General features: G+C 34.5%; 1 protein-coding gene across 5 annotated transcripts in view; it reads right to left on the minus strand.

The window, feature by feature from the left end:
* LOC109683333 (cell surface glycoprotein CD200 receptor 1-like) overlaps positions 1 to 23,701 on the minus strand; it is a 109,572-nt gene that overhangs the window by 56,904 nt on the left and 28,967 nt on the right. For 3 of the 5 annotated variants that reach the window (XM_074073135.1, XM_074073130.1, XM_074073134.1), the window contains 5 exons: positions 13,492 to 13,557; positions 11,300 to 11,620; positions 10,932 to 11,180; positions 6,771 to 6,867; positions 6,177 to 6,222 (listed from right to left, as the gene is read on the minus strand). In XM_074073135.1, the coding sequence (XP_073929236.1) occupies positions 6,177 to 6,222; positions 6,771 to 6,867; positions 10,932 to 11,180; positions 11,300 to 11,620; positions 13,492 to 13,557 (779 nt within the window). Of the gene's footprint in view, positions 1 to 1,929; positions 5,535 to 6,176; positions 6,223 to 6,770; positions 6,868 to 10,931; positions 11,181 to 11,299; positions 11,621 to 13,491; positions 13,558 to 23,701 lie in introns of those variants that run through there. The other 2 variants (XM_074073132.1, XM_074073131.1) reach the window with 2 other exon arrangements.

Raw genomic sequence — 23,701 nt, forward strand, 5'->3', positions numbered from 1 at the left:
ATAAAAGACTCATCTAAATCTTAGGGCCATAAAAAGATAGAGATCAAAGGATTTTTAAAAAGACACATAGTAGATAAATAGCAACCAAGATAAAGTTCGTCTTAAAAATAGTGCCACTCCAGTAATAATCAGCACATCTAGAATCCAAACTGTGGATTTTTATGCCTTTCCCACCAAAGGAAACCAGGGCTCTCTGATAAATGTTTTACTCCAGATCTGAGGCACTGAAGGTACATGAGACGCCTGGGTAATTGTGGTGTTCAGAAAAAGTATCAAAAAACAACCCAATTTAAAAATGGCCAAAAGACTTTAATAAATATTCTTCCAAAGAAGACATAAACACATGAAAAGATAATCAAATCACTAATCATTAAGGAAATCCAAATAAAAAATATAAGATACCACTTCACCCCAAGTGTTGGTAAGGATTTGGAGAAATTGGAACGCTGGTGTACTTCCAGTGGGAATGTAAAATATACAACCCCTACAGAAAGCGATTTCTCAAAAAAGTTAAAAATAGAACAAAATGTAATCCAGCAATTCTACCTGTGGGCAGATTTGTGAACAGATATTTGTGTGCATAGTTCATATCTGCACTAATTAAAGTCATAAAAGGAAAGAAGTTCTGACACATACTACCTCATAAATGCGTGCTGAATACAGTATTCTAAGTGAAATGAGCCAGTCATAAAAGGACAAATACTGTATGATTCCATTATATGAGGTACACACAGCAGTAAATTCATACAGTCCAAAAACAGAATGTTGGTTGTCAGGACCGGGGCAGTGGAGACAACGGGAGTTACCTTTTAATGAGTACAGAGTTTCAGTTTAGGAAGATGATAAAATATTTGAGATGGATGGTGGTAATGGTTACACGACAATGAGAATGTACTTAGTACCATTATACTGTATATTTAAAATGGTTAAATAATTTTATGTTTGTATACTTATGACAATAAAAGTTTTAATTATCAGACATTCAAAGAAACTAAAAACTATAATCCATACTAAAGCAAAAGTCCAATCCTCAAAACCAACCCAGAAATGAGGCAGACATAATAATCAACAAACAATGGCATTGAAGAGTCATCATGACTGCAGTCTATATGTTCCAAAAGTTAACTCAGGACATAGAAGACATAAAATAAGATCCAAATCTAATTTCTAAAGATGAAAACTACAGCTGAGGTAAAAAAAACAAAAAACCCATTCTGAATAGAATTCAAAAAAGATTTCACATTGCAGAACAAAAGAATTATCGAACATAATAACTGTAGGAACTTTTCCCAAAAAAAAACCACACATAGAAAAAAAGAGATCAGTGCATTAAATGGTCAACACATTAAGCAATTTAAAAAGAAAACAATTTTGTATTTTAATCAATACAGAAAGGGATTTGACAAAAATCTAGCATCCATTCCTGTTTTAAAAATCTGTTAGAAAACTAGGAATAGAAAGAAAACTCATCAACCCAATAAAATATCAAGGAAAAATGAGAAAGAAGTTTAAAAACAATAGTATTTATAGTGGCACCAAAGGGTGTGAAATGCAGTATTTTGGTATGAATCTAACAAATGACATGCAAGATCAATACACAGAAAGGTATAAAAATTGGGGAAGAAATTAAGAGCCTACATAAATGGGGCTGTGGACAGGACTCAATATTGCTAAGATTACTGATTCTCCTCTAATTGGCACATTACGCTTAAACTAATACAATAGTTAGAGAAACCAGATCAGTGGTTGCCTGGGGAGTGGGAGATGGAGGGAAGAAGAGTTTGAAGATAAGGCTACAAAGCATAAGAAGACTTTTGGGAGTAATATACAAATTCATTACACCAATTGTGCTGATGGTTTTACAGGTGTAATGCTACATCTAAACTTCGAAAAGTATCGCTTTATACCTCAATAAAGCTTTTTAGATGTCAATAAAAACATAACACTAATGGATGTATGTTATAGTAGATAACCTTGAAACTATGAGGGAGGGGAGGGAGAAAAGGAGGGACAGGGTGGTGGGAAAGAGAGGGAGAGAGAGAGAGAGAGAGAGAGAGAGAGAAAGAGAGAGAGAGATTTTCCAACCTAGCACACATAAAAGAAAATACAGGAGGGGGATGGAGAGATGGGAAGAAAGCACAGTAAATGAAACATGAAATAATGTAAAAACATGACAAAATTTGTAAGTAATCACAGCAAAAGTGTATAGTTTAAACTCCCTTGATAAAAATAAAATTCTCAAAACAGTAAATAAAAATTGATTTTAAATTCTTTATTTTAAAAAGTGATAGTTTCTTTTTTAAAGGTATGCCTAAAGTAATATTCAAAGAAGAATTGAAAATAGAGACAATGACATACCATAGCCATGTAGGCACACTGTTCAGATTTCCCACTAATAAAAAACTTACCATTCTATCACAAGGAGTCCTGTTAGCAGATGGCCTCCAATTGTTAATACCTTCAGAATCCATTTCAGCTTTTGAGTAAGGACCATGTTCTTCCTGGGCAGAATCCAGCTAATAACTAATATGGAAGGGGTGTCAGTGTTTACTAATTTCCTTATGTGAAGGCCTACATATTTACCCTGGGGCTTGTACCTTGGCCAAGATTTAGGAAATTCTAGTATAGTTATCTGAGGTTCTTCCTCAATCCTGCTTCCTCCCTCCTCCTTTCACAGGCTTCATTCAAGTTAGCATGGTGGTCTAAACGTTTGCCCTCCTGTTTTCTCACCCTATAATCTTTCATACTTATAGTAACACCAAGATGAATGTCACGAATCAATTCTAAAAGAATGAAGGTGGGCTCAAGAATAATACTGCAGGATTCAATTTCCATACAATTCAAAAATAAGCAAAGAAAGCAGGACAGTAGCTACCTGTACAATGGAAAAAGAGAGCTGGGGCCTAAGGCCATGCCGTGCCTACCTCTTGGCTGCTGTGAGCATTTCTTAAGCATGTTCCATCTATGGTCATAATTAAAGCCTTAAGTTATTCAAAAAAAATCTTTCATAGGTGTAAAACCTCCTCTCTCACATAACCTTCATCACTTCTAATCCCATCAACCTCTACTTCCTGGAGGACCTAACTGACACACTTGGTCCAATCTCTAGCTTTTCTGAGTCAGCAGATGGAGTGGATTTGAGGACTCAGTTCTCTCACATGATTCCAATGTTCAACCATGGTTCACCTCCACACTGAGCAATTTTCATACAATTATTTTCTGTACAATACAATTAAAATTTACAAGCTTACTTGAAATTTCTACTATGGTATTACTTGCTATGCCTGTTTTGACATTTATTTTTTAGTAATATAATATAGGTAGTCTTGGACCCATTATGGGCCTCAACCCAGCCACAGGTGGATAAAGAACCAACAAAATGTCAAGAATAGGGTTACGATTTCTAATGCATACACTGCTCAGTAACCTTTATACGTAGAAAGTTAACGGATTGGGGTTATTTTGGGCCAAGTCAAAATAGTTTGGTCAAAACACCATGTGCTAATTATCATAGTAGTTTTACATCCAAAATAGACTAATAATCCTTTTAAGGATAAAGACTAAAATAACTAAAATATCTGGAGGGTAGAGTGTATTGACAAGACAAAATAATTATCTTAAATGTCTCAGATGGCACACTGAAGAATGAATGTATTTTGTATTAAAATTTCCACTATCATGAAAAATCCTGCTAGGCATAATGGTACATGCCTATAATCCCAGCACTTGGGAGGCTGAGGCAAGAAGATGGTAATTTTGAGACCAGACTGATCTACGTAGTAAGTTGGAGGCCAGTCTGAGCTACATAGCAAGACTTGCACAAAACAAATAAACAACAAGAAAGAAAACCTTTTAATATTGTTCCTGCTATGGAGCAAATGGGCTTATTTTTCATAACTAAAATATTTTCATATAAAAAGATATCAATGTACATATTCCTAATATTTTTCTCCACAGAGAAGTGGAAGAAGGGTCAATGTCATCCACGTCCATTCTCTTAGCCTGCAGATACCCAAGTCCTCCACAATGTATATGCAGCTGCAAAAATAATCCATAGACACCTGCTATTTGATAAATACATCAGAAGAAGTGTGCACCATGAAAATACACAATTCCAGCCAGGTGCCAGTGGCTCACACCTGTAATCCCAGCTACTCAGGAAGCAGAGATTCAGGAGGATCACAGTTCCAAGTCAGTCTGGACAAACAGTTCGAGGGATCCTATGTCAAAAAACCCATCACACACGCACACACAAAACAAAGGCTGGTGGAGTGACTCAAGGTGCAGGCTCTGAGTTTAAGCCCCAGTACCGAAAAAAAATAAAAATAAAAATAAAATTCTACCTTATGACATTTGCAAAACTGTTAGGCATCTTTACATATGCATTTTCTCTTGCAAACATCTCAAAAAACTAAATTCGGTTTTATTAAATTATTCTTTACTTTTTATTAAATAAATAATATAATCTCACATGGAATTAGCCAACTGATTAATTAGAAAAAGGAAAGTGGGAACTGAGGAAATGAGAATCTTGCAGATACAAAAATAAGAATCCAGGAAAAGGCACATTCAAGCACTGTTGGTTACACTTAAACACTGTTGATACATTTTGACATATTTATCAATAATAAAAATGCATATTCACTGACCTGGAAATTCCACTCAAGAAAATTATCCTACAGTTACATTCAAACAATACAAAGAGCTGTATTCACAAAAAACATTCTATATGGTATTGTTTATACCAGAAATCAAACTTAAAACAATCTATATGTCTAAAGCTTAAAACAATATAGGGCTTTGGTTAATTAAATTATGACTTAATCATACAATGAAATTTTATGCAGCCATTTAAAAGAATGAGGTAGCTTTGCTTGTGCTGACACAAAGATTTTCAAGACTCACATTATTAACTTTTTATAAGTACAGAACAGCATTACAGTATGGTCCCATTTGTGTCTTGATAGGGAGATGTAAACACATGTAAACAGACATAAATGCATACACATACTATAAGCATATAGACACATCCTATGTACATGGAATTGTTCTGGAAGAATACATAAGAAACTCCTAATGATTGTTCCTTCTGCAAAGTTATTTCTTGGGGAAACTCATTTTCATTATATACTGTATTGCACAATTTGAATATTTTACCATACCATAAACACATGCTTTCATTGTAATGATAACATCAGTTCTTCAAAGAACAAGCTGGTAGCAGCTAAAATTCTAAAATTCCAATTGTAGAAGGATATAAATGCAAATCTATTAGAGTGTCTTTGTCTTCTAAGAACCTCTAACAAACTAATTTCATAATAGGCCTTCCATTCTAGCACTGTAAGAAAATCAAAACAGTAATTGTAATGTATCTTGATTCATTTTTCCTGGTGCTAGATTCCAATAACTGATAAAGTATGCAGACCTGTGCCATCAGCTTCACTTGGTGACACCTAAGGCGTCTTTGCCTTGCTGGCAGTGTCATAGAGTGGATTACTCTTCTCTGTGTAGCTAGCATAAGGCTGCATTTCGTCCTAAGAAAGAACCCAACATCAAAATCAGTTTTTAAAGGCCTGTTCTTTAACAGGTGCCCACAGCCTAGTATCTAACCAAAAGTGCTTATATTTGTGTCTCTGGGCTTATATGATCATAGGCACAGGGCTTTGTTCTAATATGTCATCAAAAAATATTTGTTGATTATTTACATCTATGTGTCAGATGATAGTCGTATAAAAGGAGAAACAGGGAAGGAGTCAAAGACTTAGTAAACTACAGGTTTACTAAGAGATTAAGGAACAGGCTAGACTTCATGCTTAGGCATGAGATAAATGATAATGGTACTAAAAAGGGAAAATCAAGAATTAGACATGGTTTCATGAAGGTGGAAATGCTTAATTCGGTTATTCTGAAGAGTTAGTACAAATGAAACAATGATTATGAGAGTAGAATGATGTTTGTGGGATAAAAAAGTGGATTGAAGGTGGTGTGTAAATAGTACTTGATAGATATTAGCAACATAAGCATACCTGACTATTAACATTGTAAAATCAGAATTTGGGTGTTTTTTTTAAACTAAAACACAATACATAATTGTGTTTTAGTTTAAATCTAGCCATATAAGGCTAGATTTCAGATCCTGTAGCTTTAAAGTTTGCCAATATTGTTTTTTAACTTACCTCTTCAATAACAGGAACAGCATCTGATTTTCTCAATTTACATTTCCTAAAAAAAAAAAATGATCTGGAGTGAGTACAGGAAACATCATTATTTAGATTTGAAAATGGAAAAACATAGTATACTATTGAAAATTGTGGTTCATTTTGACAGAAGTCATAATAAATCAGAAAAGAACTACTGAGTAAAGAATACTACTTGCGGTTAATATACCCAAATAAGAAAATTCTGGATTTTGGAAAAGGAAGCAAAATTATGGAACAGGAGTTTGATACAATAGGACATATTTGACCTCTCTCTTTAGCACATGAAAGAAATTATTGCAATTATTTTCCCAAACAAAAAAAATTAGCATGCATTTGTGTGTTCCAAGATCCTGCCCCTAGCTGGCCTAATCCACCATACTTACATGGCTGAGTAGCCTTGTAAAAGCACTCATCATTCAAAGTTGTCTAAATCTAATGTCTTTCTAGATATGCTTTGATTATGAGAGAATTGATGTTAACATCCCCATTCACCCAGTCCCTCAATTCCATATTTCTGATTTTTTTCTGTACAATAAAGCAGAAGAAAAAATGTCATCCATTAGTAAGTACCTGAAGCCATTGATTTTCAAAAGCCAAATGCATCCCACGATGATCAAAATAATAGGGGGGATGATGAACCTAGTATATTGCTTACTTTCTTTGCTATCTGTAATGATAGATACAAAAATACATAGTTCAAATGTGGTAAATCCAGACAAAACAATATTATCCATTGCTAAAAAGAAATGAGCCATGAAAAGACATGGAGGAAACTTAAATGAATATTGTTATATGAAACAAGCCCATCTAAAAGAGCTACAGACTGTATGGTTCTATTATATGACATTCTGGAAAAGGCAAAACTAGGGAAACAGTAAAAAGATCAGTGGTTCCAAGGGGTAGAAGGGAGGGAGAGTTAAAAGCATCAAGCACAGGGATGTTTGTACAGCAGTGAAACTATTCAGTATGGTACCATAATGGTGGATCCATGGCATTATACATCTGTTCAAACATATAGAATGTACATAGAGTGAGCCCTAATGTAAAGTATGGACTTTGGGTGATAATGGTGTGTCCACATAGGTTCATCAATTGTGATAAATGCACACTGTGGCCAGGATGTTCATGGTGGGAGAGGTTGTGCCTGGGTGGGATCAGTGTTATATGAGAATTTTCTGTACTTTGCACTTAGTTTTGCTGTGAGCCTAAAACTACTCCAAAAAAATAAAATCTATCCAAAAATAAAATATATTTGAGGTTCAAGGATTTGTCTCAGTATATGGGAAATTCATTTCTGCAATTTGATTTTAAATTCTTTGGCACAAAGAATTGTTACAGTGGAATTACTTTATCATTTCCCCTTTAGAGTTTCCAGCAAGATATCAACTTAGTCAGGAGTCTGCTTCTTTGAGGACTCATGAATGTGAATTTCTATAGGAGAGACATGAAATTTAGTTCTGTTACAGTAAGAGCAGAGTGTTCCTCTGCTATGTGTAGTAGTAACTTTAACCTCATCTATTAGCTCTTGGCTGCTGTCTAAAGTTCAGTTTAAGTACACAAGTCAACAAGGAATTGCCAGCTCAAGAAGCAGTTGTTTTAGAACTGTGCTCCTGGTGTTCCATGAATGTGTCTGCAGGGCAGCAGCAGGAGGCGAAGTGGAGGTTGAGGAGTGTGGCATAAGTCTTTCCATGTTCCTTCATCAATGATCTTTTTAAATGTTAGAGTTCCAGTATTTCACTTGAAAAAGAAAAGTGTGTTTTTAGTGTTGAAAACAACAACAACAACGCTGGTTTGCAGGGAGGGGGTTGGTTTTTTTGTTGTTGTACTAGGGTTTGAACTCAGGGCCTCAAACTTCCACCACCTGAATAATGTTTTGAAACCCTCAAACTAATGAGCCCTTTTCTCAATGGATGTGTGAAGAAGACCCCTGCAGTATGTGATAGTCCCTTCAATTCTGATGTTCCATAAATACATCACATGGTGAGATTTCACAGATCACCAATACTCTTAGTAAATACTGCTAAACTCTCTGAAAATCAGAAATAAATATGAAAAATGGTAGTTTAAATGCATGGTTTTTCTCTTCCCCTTTCTTAAAACTTACCAAAATATCAGGAAGAAATTTTTTTAAGTGTAAACTTGTAAAGACAGAAAGAACACAGATGAAGACAAGAACAGATAAGAGATTTCTACCTGTTTTTAGGTGAAAAATACTAGAAGAATGATGAATGACTTAAAAAGAATAATAAGTGAAAAAGTTAGTGCCCACAAAACTCCAAAAAAGAGTAGAAAGTCATCAAGTATTTCAAAATAGCTAAAAGGGAGGATTTTAAATGTCCTTACCATAAAGAAATGATAAATGCTTGAGGTGATAAATAAGCTGATTACTCTGAATGATCATTCCACATGTATACATATATCAAAATAGCATTTTGTACCCCATAAATATATAAAAATTATTGTCAATTAAAAATAAAGTAAAGCTTAAAAAGAGATAAAACTGAAAAGAGTTTGTGTGAGGGGATGAAGTATAGAGCTAAAGTTGAGAGCTTCTATGAAAGTCTATGTTAGAACAGATGGGGAACCAAGTCCCCTATTCAGCACCCTTCCCCACCAATAAAAGGGAGAGAAAGAGAACAAAGTGTGGGGGTGGGGTGAGAGAGAAAGAGAGAGGGAGTCTGGTCTGAAGAAGATGAACTAGAGAGTCTCCAGAGTCTCCAGACATCAAAGACACAGAGATCAAGTACAAGACTAAGGAGCTGTATTAAATTTAAGTCAGACCTCTGAACAGTGTAATGTACACACACATACCACACACACACACAGAGGAACATTTCACTCTCTCTTCCTAGAACACTGATAGCCAGGCTTATCCCTCCAAGGCAGGAGACTAGAAATGGGCCTGAAAAGTCCCAGATAAGAGACCTTCAGATATGTGAAGAATTCCCAATTTTTTGAAGGAAAAATATCACTTCCTGTTTTCCCCTGTGTTGAAGCTGACAAATTGGCTAGCCCCACCCTCAGACAGAGCTTCTAATCTGCTCTGCAGTGCTCACTTTGAAATGAATTGATAGCCAAGGATTACCAGAGCTAAGAAAAGCCTTATAGATGAAGAAAGAGATTAAAACAAACAAATGTCTGGAAGGCAGAAGGAATATAGATTAAGTAGACCCAGAATCAAGTGGAGAATAGAGGCAAAGAGAATGTACAGTTCAATAGCTGTGCAGCAGGTCAAGTGATCAGCCAGGTCTAATTAGTTCATGCAAGAAGGGATGTCTTCAAGAAAAAAAAACAGAACTAAAGAAAAGCAAGCTATCTACTAAGGTAATCAGATGCTTTAAAAAGTCTGATCATGTGAATAAGATTATTAGAGGTTCTCTAGTGTTGTCAGTGAACTTGGTGATGACTCACAGTAGGTATATATATCATTAAGGAATCAAAAAAGGTAAAGCAATTTGTGAAGCTCAAGAAAAACAAAGTTATTCAAAAGAGAAAGCATGAGTTGATTGAGTCAGTATTTAATAATATTTGCAAAGCCAAATTAATGTAAATACTGGCTGTTTAATTTAATGAAAAAATGCAGAACTGATATGAAGGATAAATAAAAGGAATAAGGTAATATTAAACCTTCACATAGCATAAGAGGAGGTGAGTATGTAATGTCTAAATTTCATACAGTAAGAAGTAGCACCATAAGCATGTGGTTTAGAAAAATGGAGTTACTTACTACAAGGAATACTTGAAGATTTGAAAGTATTTGCCTCTGGAGAATGGAATGAAGACAGAGAGGTAGGGTTAGAAAGGCAAGGGTAGAGCTGGCATTTTCCAACTAGAGTCTTATAGAATGATTTGACTTTAAACTGTGTACATTATGTTGACTAAAATAATAGTTAAAAATTTAAATAACAAGAAAAGAGTAGAAAAAGAGCAGAGTGAAAAATGTAAATCACAGATGTTATTATAAGACACTTAAGAAATTCTACGAGAACACTGGTCACCAGTGGCTCAAACCTGTATCCCACTTAATTGGGAGGCTGCAATCGGGAGGACTGTAGTTTGAGGCCAGCCCAAACTACAAATAGGGTCTCACAAACTACAGCAAATAGTTTGTGAGACCTACAGCTCTAAAATAACCAGAGAAAAATGGACTGGAAGTGTGGTTCAAACATTAGAACACCTGCTTTTCAAGTACAAAACCCTGAGTTCAAACTCCAAACACAAAGAAGGAAAGAGGGAGACAGAGAGACAGAGAGAGAGAAAGAAAGGAAGGGAGGAGGGAAGGAGGAAGGGATGCTGAACACTCTTCACCAAGAAGAGCCTAGAAGAAAAAATTCTGCCAACTAAAATTCACAAAGGTAATTTATTAGTGACTTTATCTTTCTAACAAAATTGTAAGTATCTGTTTATACTATACTTCATCCTACAATTAAAACCATGAGTGTTCTTTTAAAAATACATTACTTGAATCAATTTACTACCAGTATAGGAGTGGGCATTAAGCGTAGAATAAACTGTATTTTAAAATACGACTTTTTACAAAAAATTTCTGTAATATTCTTCTAGACATATCTCTGTATCTGGGGAAGAGGAAGAAGATAAAATGGAGGCATTTCATTCAAGAATGGAGAGCATTCTTGAATGAAATTTCTCTGCACACCCTTTTTTCCTTTTAACATAACTTCTCCAAAAGAATGGAAAACTCAAACAAAAAAAGCTGGATGTGTTACGAACCAGAAGACAGCTGTAAGGATAGACTCCTGTTGCCAGTCAAATGGGAGACCAAGCAGGTCACAGCAGACGCATTACTATCTGGGCAGTGCCAGGTACTCCTGACCGTCACCGTGTCATTGTCTGACCATTCTTTCTCAGTGGTACAATGCCCCTGTGGGGTCCAGGAGATCCGTGCAGCTGGCTTGCCTGCAACTGCCTCACACACCACAGTTCTGTTCTTGCCTCGGGTCAGGGTCACTTCAGGGGGCACTGCAGGGACGAAGGGGAAAATGCTTTAGTCTTCTCATAGAGAGGAGGGACATAGACAGACATTTGCCTCAATCACAAATCTGGTGATATGAACTACTATGGCATAGGACAGTCTTTACCTAACACTTGGAGGTTATATCCAAGACGATAATTCCCATCAGCCGTTACTATGTCACAACTGTAAAGTCCATCATGAGTGACAGCCACAGCATCAATCTGAAGGTGAGGATTCCGGTCAGGTCTGGAGGCCCAGGTTATCCTCCCATTAGTACAGCTGGGTGTGGCGGTCTCCTTTGTGTCTGGCTTGTAGGACAATCTGCAGAGAAGCTTGCCTCTGAGGATTACTTCCCACGTTATCATCACCAGCTTGCTTGTTGGTGGGAGAACAGGGCAACAGAGAACGGCCTTTTCACCAATCTGTACTGACAGCGACTTGTTAACTGGCCACACACAAAAGGAAACAGTAAAAGAAAAATTTAACAAGGAATGTTGTGTATTAGGTTTACCCATAACAGATTTCATGGAATTGTACTCAAAAATTGCCTTGTATTCAGGAAATATTAAATTTACATAAGAAATTAACATTCACAAAATATAGATAATGTATTAAACAAATTCTAAATACTAATCAATTTTCTCCTGCAGTATTTATTATTAAGGAAACAGCATTTATTATAAAATATGTTAAAATTAATCCAGGAGTACTGATATCTAAACAGACAGATAAGTGCTGGGTGCAGTGACTCAAATCTATAATCCCATCTATGCAGGAGGCAGAGATGGGAGGATCAGGGTCCAAGGCTGGTTCATTACAGAAAAGGGTAGACCAGATATGAAAAATAAACTAAAGCAAAATGGGTTGAGGCACAGCTCAAGTGACCCTGAGCTCATAATACAATCCAAAAAGAAAAGAAAACAAAATTCTAAATTAAGTGACACAGGCAATGTTCTAAAATATAACATTTTTTATGGATAAAATTTAACACACAATTCATGATCCTCAGGAAAAAATGATATAATTAGTGATGTGGTTTTCTCCTCCTAAACTTTGATGAGTACAAAAAAATCAGCAACATTAAAACTAAATTCCTATCATGAAGGGTGATACTTCAGACAAACATAAAGGTGGAAAGTACATAGCACAAGGTACAAGCATTAAAAGTAGTTAATATTAAGGTCGAATGAGCTGAAAATTTTTAAGTTTAATTTTTAGAGAATAACAAAGTCAATGAAATCACCAGATCTTAATCTATAATCTCACCACACTAGTGATCCTAGGAAAATGAAAAATGATGATCTCTAGAAATATTTATTTCTTGTGAAAAATTAGTGTGGTATATAAATTTAAAAGACAAAGTAAAAGATTTGTTTCCCTTTGGAAGTTTTACAGAAAAAGAATTTTATTACTAATGTGTAATATTATTAAACATAACCTTTAAATATATTTTGTTTACTCACACACCTTTTCACAGACAGTTTAGATGTGACTTGTGAACACATATTTCTTTTATGTACATTCCATCCAATTATCAGGATTAAATATAAAAGTTGACCCTGTGTCCATCTCCTAAGGTAAAAATTAAGCCCTGTGATTTATAAGCATCTTCCAACATAGAACCTCACTCCTCCCATAAACTAATATAAGGTGTCCATGACTGATAGGGATTTGCAGAGGTGATAAGATTAGTCAAGCAAAACACCTGTTTCAACTCAATCTGTAACAAAAGTAAGTGTCAGTGATGACATCATTTTAACACAAGCAGAACAAGCTATGGTGGGGCAAAGTTTTTTATGTGAATGAATCTTGTTCTTGCTAAACTCTGCATTTATTATCTTTCCTATTTCAGTCTCTTGACTCTTAGAACTGGTACTCAAGCTCTCACATTTTCTTCCTTTTTTTGTGAATAAAGCAGGAAAGTTTATTGGGATAGAAAAGTAGCAAGGAGTAGAGCTCCCCAAGGTGGGAGGGGCTTCAAGAGATGGTGCGCCAAGCCCTCACATTCCATGTTGAAATAAAGATCATAACTAGATGAAGAAAGAGGTGGGGCTTTAACACGACATGAGAGGTAGTTAAACCCATGCTCTTTTCACCACTCCAAGATGACAAAGGTTTAGAGGCAAGCAAGAAGGCAACTTGTCTGGGGAACAACTGGAGGTTGGGTCATTCAGAGTCCCTCATGCCACAGCACTCAGGTCACCAGACTCTTCAACTAGTCGTAAGGCTGCCTGAGCCAGGTCATCAGCTACTGTTCCTAACCAAGGTCAGCTCTCCACCCCTCAGGGCTGGCTACTAGATAAGGAATCATATTACCTTCTGCGAGAGGTGATGAATTGTCCTGTGCCATCTGCCTTTCATCTGCACATGAACTATTTGAATCTAGGAAATATTTAGAAAAGAGAAAATGAAGTCAATTTTGTATACACAGAGTAGAAGCCATTGTTACTCTACAGAGTCTCATATAACATGATAGAAAACAAGTACACTTTAACTGAAACTACCCAAAAAAATAAGGTTATCAGAGAAAAAAAGTATATATTTTGAAAATTATATTCATGATGTATTAATAATTGCAGATTCATGAGTGCCTTCGTTTGTCAACTACTTTGTCCATGGTGTCTCTGCTTCCTTTCTCCAGCCTGGGAGATTGGTCAGGTGTGGGAATCTCACATGGAATGGTCCAATTAAACTCCTTTTTCCAGGTGCTACTCCCTAATTGAAGTTATTTGATTAGATGTTGAACTTTACTCATATGTACAAAGCAAAACCTCTGTCCATAAGTTTTAGGATTGGAATTGAAAAGAATGCTCCCATTTCCCTTCCTCCATCACTTTTATTACCTTGTAAGAGGAAAAAAAGAGAAAATAACACAGAAATAGGGAGGGGAACAATGTTCCTCAATTTCAGCCTTCTAGTTCAAAAGTTCCTGTGACTGTCATATATTCTTTCCATTGTATTCTCTAGGATTTTTTTTATTATCAAAACACTCCTGATCAACTTCAAATTTGGCTTTTGAAAAATTTCTGAGATATAGCTTCTTTTAAAAATCAAGGATACAAGGGAGAGGAGGAAGGAATTAGGATTATTTTGTTATATGGTATTCACACAGTTCATGAAACAGGACATTGTTTAAAAGCGAACTCAGATTAATTGTAAGCATATATTTCAAACTCTAGGGCAACCACTAAAAAAGGGAAGTTCATCTGATATGATAAGAAACCAGACAAAATGGAAACAAAAATGTTCAATTAAAATCATAAAATTTAGAAAACAGTGCATGATAAATATAGAAACCAGTAACAAGAGCAACAAATAGAAAATAGTAACAGCTTTGGTATATATTAATCTAAGGACATCAGTAACCAATTCCAACATTGATGGTCTAAATGTACCAATAATACTAGATTTATCATAGATGATCAAAAATCAAGATGCAAATGAATATTTTCTGTAAAAAACCCATTTTAAACACAAAAACACATACAGTGTAAATGTAAAGGGACGCTAACACTAATTGAAAGAAAATGGCAGTAGCAATATTAATTTTGGACAAAGAAAAGTTCAGAGCAATGAATGTTATAGGAAAACAATCACATAATGATAAATGGGTCAATTCTCCAAGGAGACATAAAAGAAGAAAAAAAAAGAGATACGTATTAAGAAGGTAGAAATAAAACTGCTTTTCTTCACAGATGACATGATTGTCTTTGTGTAAAATCTGAAAGAACTGGGCAAACAAAACTCTTCTAGAATTAATAAGCAATTGTAGCAAGTTTGCAGATATATAGTTAATGCACAAAAATCAATTGCTTTTGTATATACCATCAATGAATAATGGAATTTTAAATTTAAAACACAAAAACATTTTTACTAGCACCCTTGAAAATGAAATATTTAGGTATAAAACTAATTTAATATGTACAAGAGCTATATGAGAAAAACTGTAAAACTCTGATGAGAGAAAAAAATAATATTCCACAGAGAGAAAAATTCAATATTGTCAAGATGTCAACTTTTCCTGACTTGATCTATAGATTCAGTGCAATCTCAATCAAAATCTCAGCAAGTTATTCTGTAGATATCAACAAACTAATTTTAAGGTTTGTAGAAAGGCAAAGGACCCAAAATAGCCAACACATTGTTGAAGAACAAAACTCAATGACAGCATAGGGGAGAGGGAAGGAAGAAGTGGAGAAAAAGCTTTTAGGCTAAACTACTCTGTACTATAGTAATATGGTGGATACATATCATTATGCATTTGTCTAAACCCATAAATATACATGACCAAGAGTTAACGCTAATGCAAACTATGGACTTCGTGTGAAGATATGTCAAGTGTGTACAGTCGTCAGTTGAAACTCCAGCGGCAGATGTTGGTAATGGAGGAGGCTTTGCACATGTGGAGGCAGAGGGTAGATAGAAAAATCTCTACACCTTCCATTCAATTTTTGCCTTGAATCTAAAGTGGCTCTAAAAAATAAAGTCTATTTATTTCAAAGTTAACAATAATGGCAAGCAAAATGTTGATGATGGAAGGGGGATATAGAAAAAGTCATTAATGTCTGGTTATTTACATGTGCTCTGCAATATAGCTTATCTTTCAAATTTTTAATGAAAAATTTTATGGATGGGTTGTGGGGTTGTTCAGCGATTGTAGTTTGGAAAAAGTTACTAAATAAGGAAAAAATATTTCATAATAAAAACTTTAACAACACCTTTAAAAATAAACACTAACACTTAGGCAATAGTCTATAAATACATATGAAGCAACTCAAGATCCTAGAATGCAAAAATCATGAGCATCAATCACTCTTCTATTAAAATTATCATTAAACTGTGAGCATGACACGAAATGTGATTGTTCTTGTTCATGTGCTGTGTTAATGAGGTACTTGGTAAAAAAGGACCTTCTACTTCTGAAATTATGTATTCTGAAAAGAGATGACATACAAAGAGGAATATGTCTTAATATAGCTAAATTTTACTTAAAATCCACCCTTTTTCCCCATATTCATCAGGCCATTTTTGAATGGCAATTGCCCATATGTAAATTATGATAGCCTAGTGAAAGTCTCAGCAAAATTTGGCCCAGTATGAACTTTTGACTTACTTTTCCCTCTTGGGCATTCTCTTGCTTTAAGTGTACACTGCCCCCCCCCACTTTGTATTTAAATCAAAGTATTTTTTCTTTTTAGTGTGTCACTAAATGTGGAAAAGAAGGTCTTAATATCTGATATAGACTTTTCAAGCACCAGTGAGTACGTTAAAAAAGTATATAATAGTGGTATGTTGATTGGATGCTCATACAGAACAAAAAAAAAGGATTTTCCTATGCATCATGGAAATCATATAGACAACTATCAAGTTAACATTTTTAAGGCAATCTCATAATGGAATTGAGTGGCAAGTATTGACCAAGTACTCTGCAAGGCATAGATACATCAGGATAAACAATAATCTCTTCTCCCTATGAGTTTAAGGTCCCAGAGATGAAGCAGCTATGTAAACAATTATAAAGTTTTCAGTGCAATGGTAAAAGTATACATGATGTTTGGAAAATTAAAAGAAGAGATATTTCATTCCAAAAGAACAGTGTAAAAGATTAGGGAACCTGTAATAGATGAGATTTGTTTGTTTTGTTGTTGTCTGGAGATAGAATCGTTTTTTTGTCTGGGGATAGGATCCAGACCCTTGGTACATGAAAGGAAAATGCTTTACCACTGAGCTACATAATTAGGCCTTGAACTGAACCAACTGAATCCTGATATTTCCAGGAAGAATGAAATTTTAAAAAGGGGAATTTTAAACAAAAAATATTGATTTCTAAGGAGGCATACAGATAATTGGGAACTTCAAAGAGCTACAAATAGTTTAGCATTGTCATTAAGGAAGAAAACCTGGATGTGTGATTGGTGTTGAAGCTAGATACCAATAGGTTTTAGGTGTGCAAGTCGCAAAACTCCTACAAAATGTTCACAAGGAAAAGGCTCACTGACTGTGCATCTATGGCAGAATATCTGACAGCAAAGAGAAGCATCTTAGAGTAAAAATATTGAGTCCGATGCCCCTCCTAGTTGCCATTTTCTTTAGCAAACTGTTCTTTTAAGATAATTTATTGAATACTAAGAAGAAGAACAGATTTGGGTAATGTGCTTATGACATTTATTTCAATCTTCCATAATTGGTAGGCATTATTATTCTCATTTTCAGACACAGCAGAATTTTTGACCAGGGCCCTCAGCTAGTAAGGTGCTTCAGTTGCTCAATTGTGATTCTTGGTTCAGGTAAGACTTACTTGAGTAGAAAACAAAGGTTGACACCTACAAAATATGCTAAGATAAGTGACTTTCCTAAATTAAGAGTTGGTGAATTGAGTCTCAGCCATGTTATTAGAGTAGTTGAGAAACAAAGGTCTGAAAGAGAAGCTCAATCCATGGAATCAGGATTATAATGGCAAATGCAAACAACATTATGCATTCTAGATAGGAATGGGAATGGTTAAGAAGAGGAACTGAGATTATTGTAAAAATTCATGGGCCAACCCATTACTCTCTCACCACTTCATAAATTCTGTGGCAGTAGGGGTTTTTATCTAATGCTATTTATTCTGCATCCTAAATACTTCAAATAATGGCTTTCACAACTCTCTCAAGTGTGGCTTGCTCAGTTGGGGATAAAAGTAAAAGTCAACACAATTCTATAGCCTACTGAACTAAAGTTATAAACAGATAGTTTATAGAGAAAAAATTACAAATGTCTCTTTGTCCTATGAAATGATAACATAATTTATAGTAAGTGAAACACACATCAAAACTACGGAAATACCATGTCTCATCCACAAAACTGGCAAAACCCAAAAGTTTGACAACATACTCTGTTGGTAATATTGTGAAGACATGGGGCACGCCCTTATGCTGTCGGTGAGAATGTAAAAATATTACAACTTTGACAGGAAGAAATTTGGTGATACGTAACCAAATTATTGGTGCATACTGCTTTTGATTCAGCAATCCCACTTCTAGGAACCTCTCCCAAGAATACACAGGGAATAGAGTGAAAAGAATACATGCACAAGGCTGTTCATTACATTATTTATGATTGTAAGATTTGGAAATAACTCAAATACCTATCCATAGGAAACTGATTGACTAAACTATGGTATATATACAAATTGAAGTACAATGAAACATTTTTTTAAAAGAATCAGGAATAGCTCTATAAACTATTATGGAGTGGCCAGGAAACATTGTTAAGTGAAAGGATCAAGTTAGATAATGATAGCATGCTACCGTTAACCTAAAACAAGATGGGAGGAATAACAATGTGCATGTGCTTTCTTTCTTTTCTTGATTATAATTGCAAAACTGGAAGAATAAAATGGGACAGGACTAGAAATGAGATGTTTCTGAATATTCTTCATTTTGTAGATTTGACTGTGGAACCATGTAACAATTTTGTATAATTATAAGACATATTTAAGTGAATTTTAAATTATTTATAAGCCCTAAAATTACAAAGCAAAATGAAACTAGCTAATTGTGTGAAAAACTATTTGCATAAGCATGTATAGATGAGCTATTCCAAGAAACTCTGAAATCCTAGTAATTTGACTGGATGTCTATAGAAGAATATAATAACTTAATGACAAAAATAACTGAAAAAAATTCTTAAACTGTTGCCAATGATCACATTGGTAATAGTGATTTGGTATAGTTATTCACAAACTATTCTATATATGCTATGGGATAGATCAAAGGAATTATTCATAGAAATTGAGAGTATAATACTAGTTACCAGACCCTGGGGAGATTAGAGAGGAGGGAGGATCAGAGTTGGTCACTGAGTACAAAGTTATGGTTAGATAAAGTCTGATGCTCTACAGAATCACAGGAGGAGCATAGTTAACAGTAATGCAGTGTACATCTCGAAATATTTGGAAAAAAGAATTCTGAATGTACTCACCATAAAGAAATTATAAAAGTTTAAGGTAACATAAGGATGTGCTAATTAAGCAAAACATCACATTGTACCTCATAAGTATTTACAAATATTTGTCAATCAAAAAATAAAATGATGAATTAAGAAGAAAAAGGATTTATTATGTTGGTGTCATGCAATTTTTAAATGAGGAAGAAAGGAGAAATGGATTAAAAATAAGCAAGTTCAAGTAAAAACAATGTGCTAAATTTAAATCAAAAGTATCAAGTCAACTCATGGTGCTTTTTATCTTTTGAAATAATCTGTACATATTTCCTATCTGCTGCTAAGTCTTGGGATCATTCATTACATAGTAATAAATAACCAATATGGTTACCAACCACATTGACCTAATTGATATTTTTAGAACACTAGCCCAGCATATGTAAAACACATTTTTTAAGTGTACATGATACATTCACTAAGCTTGATCACATTCTGAGCCAACCAAAATAGAATTAAACTGGAAATCAATTATAATGAGAAATTTAAGACTATACCAACTCTTGGATCAAAGAAGAAATCTATATAGACATTAGAGTATATTTTGACTGGATGATAATAAAAATACAACATACCAAATACGTGATGAGCTACTAACACAGTGCTTACAAGAAAATTAACACTTTAAATTAAATTTTTTTAAAGAAACATCTGAAAGTTACCTTAAAGAACTCAAAGAAAAATAATTAATAAATATAAGAATTAAATCAATAAAATACAAAACAAGTAATGTAAAAAATTAAGTAAATCAAATCAAATGTTAGCTCTTGGCTGGGGTATAGCTCAGTGTTCAGCACTAGCCTAGCATGCACAAGGCTGAATGTTCCATCCTCAGTAACATGGCTCCCTCCTAGTCACGCACAAAAAAGCCTGACTCTTAGAAAAGATCATCGATGCTTCTAAACCATAATGAGAATGGTCAAGAAAAAAACAGAACACAAATCTCTAATACTGAGAATTAAAGACAGGCCACTAATATCTAATATAAGGCTGCATTCATGAAAGGAATAATGAGACAACAGAATTTTAAAAAATCTAATTTGTAAATAAAAACCTTCCCATCAAATTTTCTCCAATGACAAATACTTTGTTTTATTGTGGTGTTCAGGACCAAACCCAGGTCCTTGCATGTGTTATTCAAGTGCTCCACCACTGAGCTACATTCCTAGCCCTCTACACTACCAAATTTAAGCACACATTTAAGGAAGAAATAATACTGATTTTATATGCAAACATTTCAGAAAATTAGACAACAAGATAACATTTACCAACTAATTTTACAAGTATAAAATTAACATCAAACCAGGCAAACATGTTACAAATAAAAAAATAGACTAGAAGACTTGCAAATTTAACACACAAAAATTGTCACAAAATATTAGCAAATCAAAACTAGCACCACATAAAAAGAATAATGCAACGTGACTAGATCAGATTTTTCCCAGGAATTCAGATTGATTGAACACCCAGGGATCAATGAAATTTACAATATTAACAGAATATGGGGGAAAACATAATTATTTTAGTAGATTACAAGAGGCATTTGACAAAATTCAATACTCATTCATGAGTTTTAAAAATATCTCCTGGAATAGAAAGAAATGTCCTCAAACTGCCTAGGGGCAGTTATTAAAATTCTATGGGTAATAAATATCATCCTAAATGAAATGTTTCCCTTCCTAAACCAGAGGTAAAGCAAAAATATCTGTTCTTGAAACTTTTTTTTCAATTTTGTAGTTCTGTAATAAGGAGAAAAAAGGAAAGCTATACATCAGAAACAAAGACACAAAACTCTCCCTACATAAGGATAACAGGATTGACAAGGATCTGCAAAACAACTCCTACAACTAATTGAATTCAGCAAAGTCATAATAAAAAAACCACAATACTTTAAAGCAATTATATTTTCTATAACAGCACAAACAATTATAAATTGAAATTTTACAAAGTGAAAAGACAAATCATAGAAAAGGAGAAAATATTTTAAAATATGTATCTCAAACAAAAGGCCACTGGATAGAATATGTAAAGAACTGTTACATTCCTATAAAAACCAGTTGAAAAAAACTGAACAAATAATTTGACAAACACCTCACCAAAAAAAAAAAAAGAAAGATTCAGGGTTGGAGATGTGGCTCAAGCAGTAGAGCATAAGCTCAAACCCCTGAGTTCAACCACCAGTACCACCAAAAAAACAACCTAAAAAAAAGGGAACAGATAAATAGAAAGAGGTAAACATGTTCAATTGTAGCAACCATGAAGAAAATGCAGATAAAAGCAGTGAGGTAATTCATATCTATGAGTATGGTTAATATTAAGGCGGCTGATAGTAAGTGCTGGCAGGAGAGAGAAGCAATTGGAATACACACATTGCTAGTGGGAATGCAAAACAATGTAACTACACTAGAAAACTTCTGCTAATTGTTTTGCAAAGCTAACTATGTGCCCACCATAGAGCTTGGCAATTCCAATGGTAAGAATTTACCTAAGAGAAAAGAAAACAAAAATCCACATACAACTTGTGCGTGACTGTTCACAGAGAGCTATTTACAAGTATTTATTCACAACACCCCAAAACTGTTAAAAACCCAAGTGTCATTAACATGTACATGGATAAAATGTCCACATGATGGAATATTAATCAGCAGCAAGCAGGAAAACATAACAAGCAAACTTCAAAATCATTCTGGTAAATGAAAAAGCACACGAAAGAATACACTCTAAATACTACACAAAATACTACTTCTAATACAAAATGGTACGCAGTCTGGTGACAGAGAATAGGTGGGTGGTTGCCTCTGACGGGGACTGCAGAGACACATGACACAGTCTGGAAATGTTTCCACCTTGTTCGTGGAGATGATTCACAGGAGTACACAACGTCGAAACTCATCAAAGAGTACATTTCACATTGCATGGAGTTAACTATTTATAAGTTATTACTCAACAAAATTGAAAACGAGTAACTAGAACTAGTGTCAGCAATTTCAGGTTTTAATACACATAACATTAGACCCTGCAAAATAAAGGATAAACATAAACCCTTCGCACTGAAGATAATGTTAAAAAAAAAATTTCCATCTAAGTCACAGTCATCAGTAGGAGTGAGTTTTGTGATTTTACTAGCACTGAAACCTCTTAGTAACTTTGAGCACCAGAAGTTTCCTTTCCCAAGTCATCGTTGTCATATGCCTGAGCAAGCAAATACCACCCACGGGGTGCATATTGCATCGGTGTGACTGCACAAACCAGACTCCAGAGAGACTCCCTTCAGAGAGAAAAAGGGATCTCAGAAACAGCACATGACTTTCCTGTGATGTTAAACAGTTTTTATCTACTAAAAAATGAGGCACTGTGTGCTCTTCACTCTAAAAAACCTACATGTTATGTGCATTTCTGAAATTTCAGCAACAACCTCTGATTCAGTAACTGCCATTAACCAAGAAGAGCAAATATTATGCCATACTTAAATGGTTGATTGACAGTGTTGTTAATATTTATTTATTATTTCTAGTGTATAGGGATAAGAAACAAAAAAGTTAAGATTTCCTGCCCTTTGATTCACTTGCAAATCTTTTTGGAAGAATACAAACAACATGGTTAGGAAGGGCCTGGAAAATTAATTTCAAACTTCAAAATTGCTTTCTTTCAAACCTCAATAACTCTTCAAAGTTATTTTAACCTTTATGGACTAAGCATTAAGACATTTCTGTACTTGTGGGAGGGTGGAGAGTGAATGAAGGAGATTAAAGTGTATATAGTTGATGAACTTCATATACTTATAGAACAAAGAAACCTCTTGCAACGGCTTTAAGTGGTATAGATGGGGTTGAGGAGCAGAGATGTTGGGAGTGATCTAACCAATGTACAATATAAGCCAATTTGGAATTGTCACAAGAATCCCCTTGTATAATTAATAGATCCTAATTAAAAAGACATTTCTAATGAATTCATATTCTACTGTTTTCCACTTTACAAAACATGAACCATTATTTTATCTACTTAACAAGTAAGGAATAAATATAATATCAAAGTGCATTGCAAATTAAATTGATTATAATCAACAAGCACATTTCTCCTAAAGATTCAAAGTTTCATTTAAGATGAATGCAACTTATGACTGAGATCTTAATCACACAAAGACCCAGGAATTCAAATGACACTAGCAGAGACATTTATTTAGCTATACTAAGACCTTTATTTAGCTATAAGCATATGACTTTTTCTGATCTCCAGTGTAGTAAAGTCAATACAGTACAGAAACTTTTTAGTATGAGTCTCCTGACTCAAAAAAAAGGCTTAAAATATCAAAATCAGTAGTTAATGAATGCTTTTTTACATTTTATAATCTACATATTGTAATTGTAGGTTGGAAAGAAAAGTATAATTGCACAAAATATTTTGGAGTTTTGAATGGATTCAAGTAGAACTAAATTGCCCTTTTTAAAGGTCCAAAAAATATGATTTCCACCATCCAAATGGGTTAATAATATTCTGCCTCTAATGCAGTGGTTTTCACTGTATCATATGGGAGCTAGTGGAT

The sequence above is a fragment of the Castor canadensis genome, chromosome 5 (genome assembly GCF_047511655.1).
Source record: "Castor canadensis chromosome 5, mCasCan1.hap1v2, whole genome shotgun sequence".
Taxonomy (NCBI): Eukaryota; Metazoa; Chordata; class Mammalia; order Rodentia; family Castoridae; genus Castor; species Castor canadensis.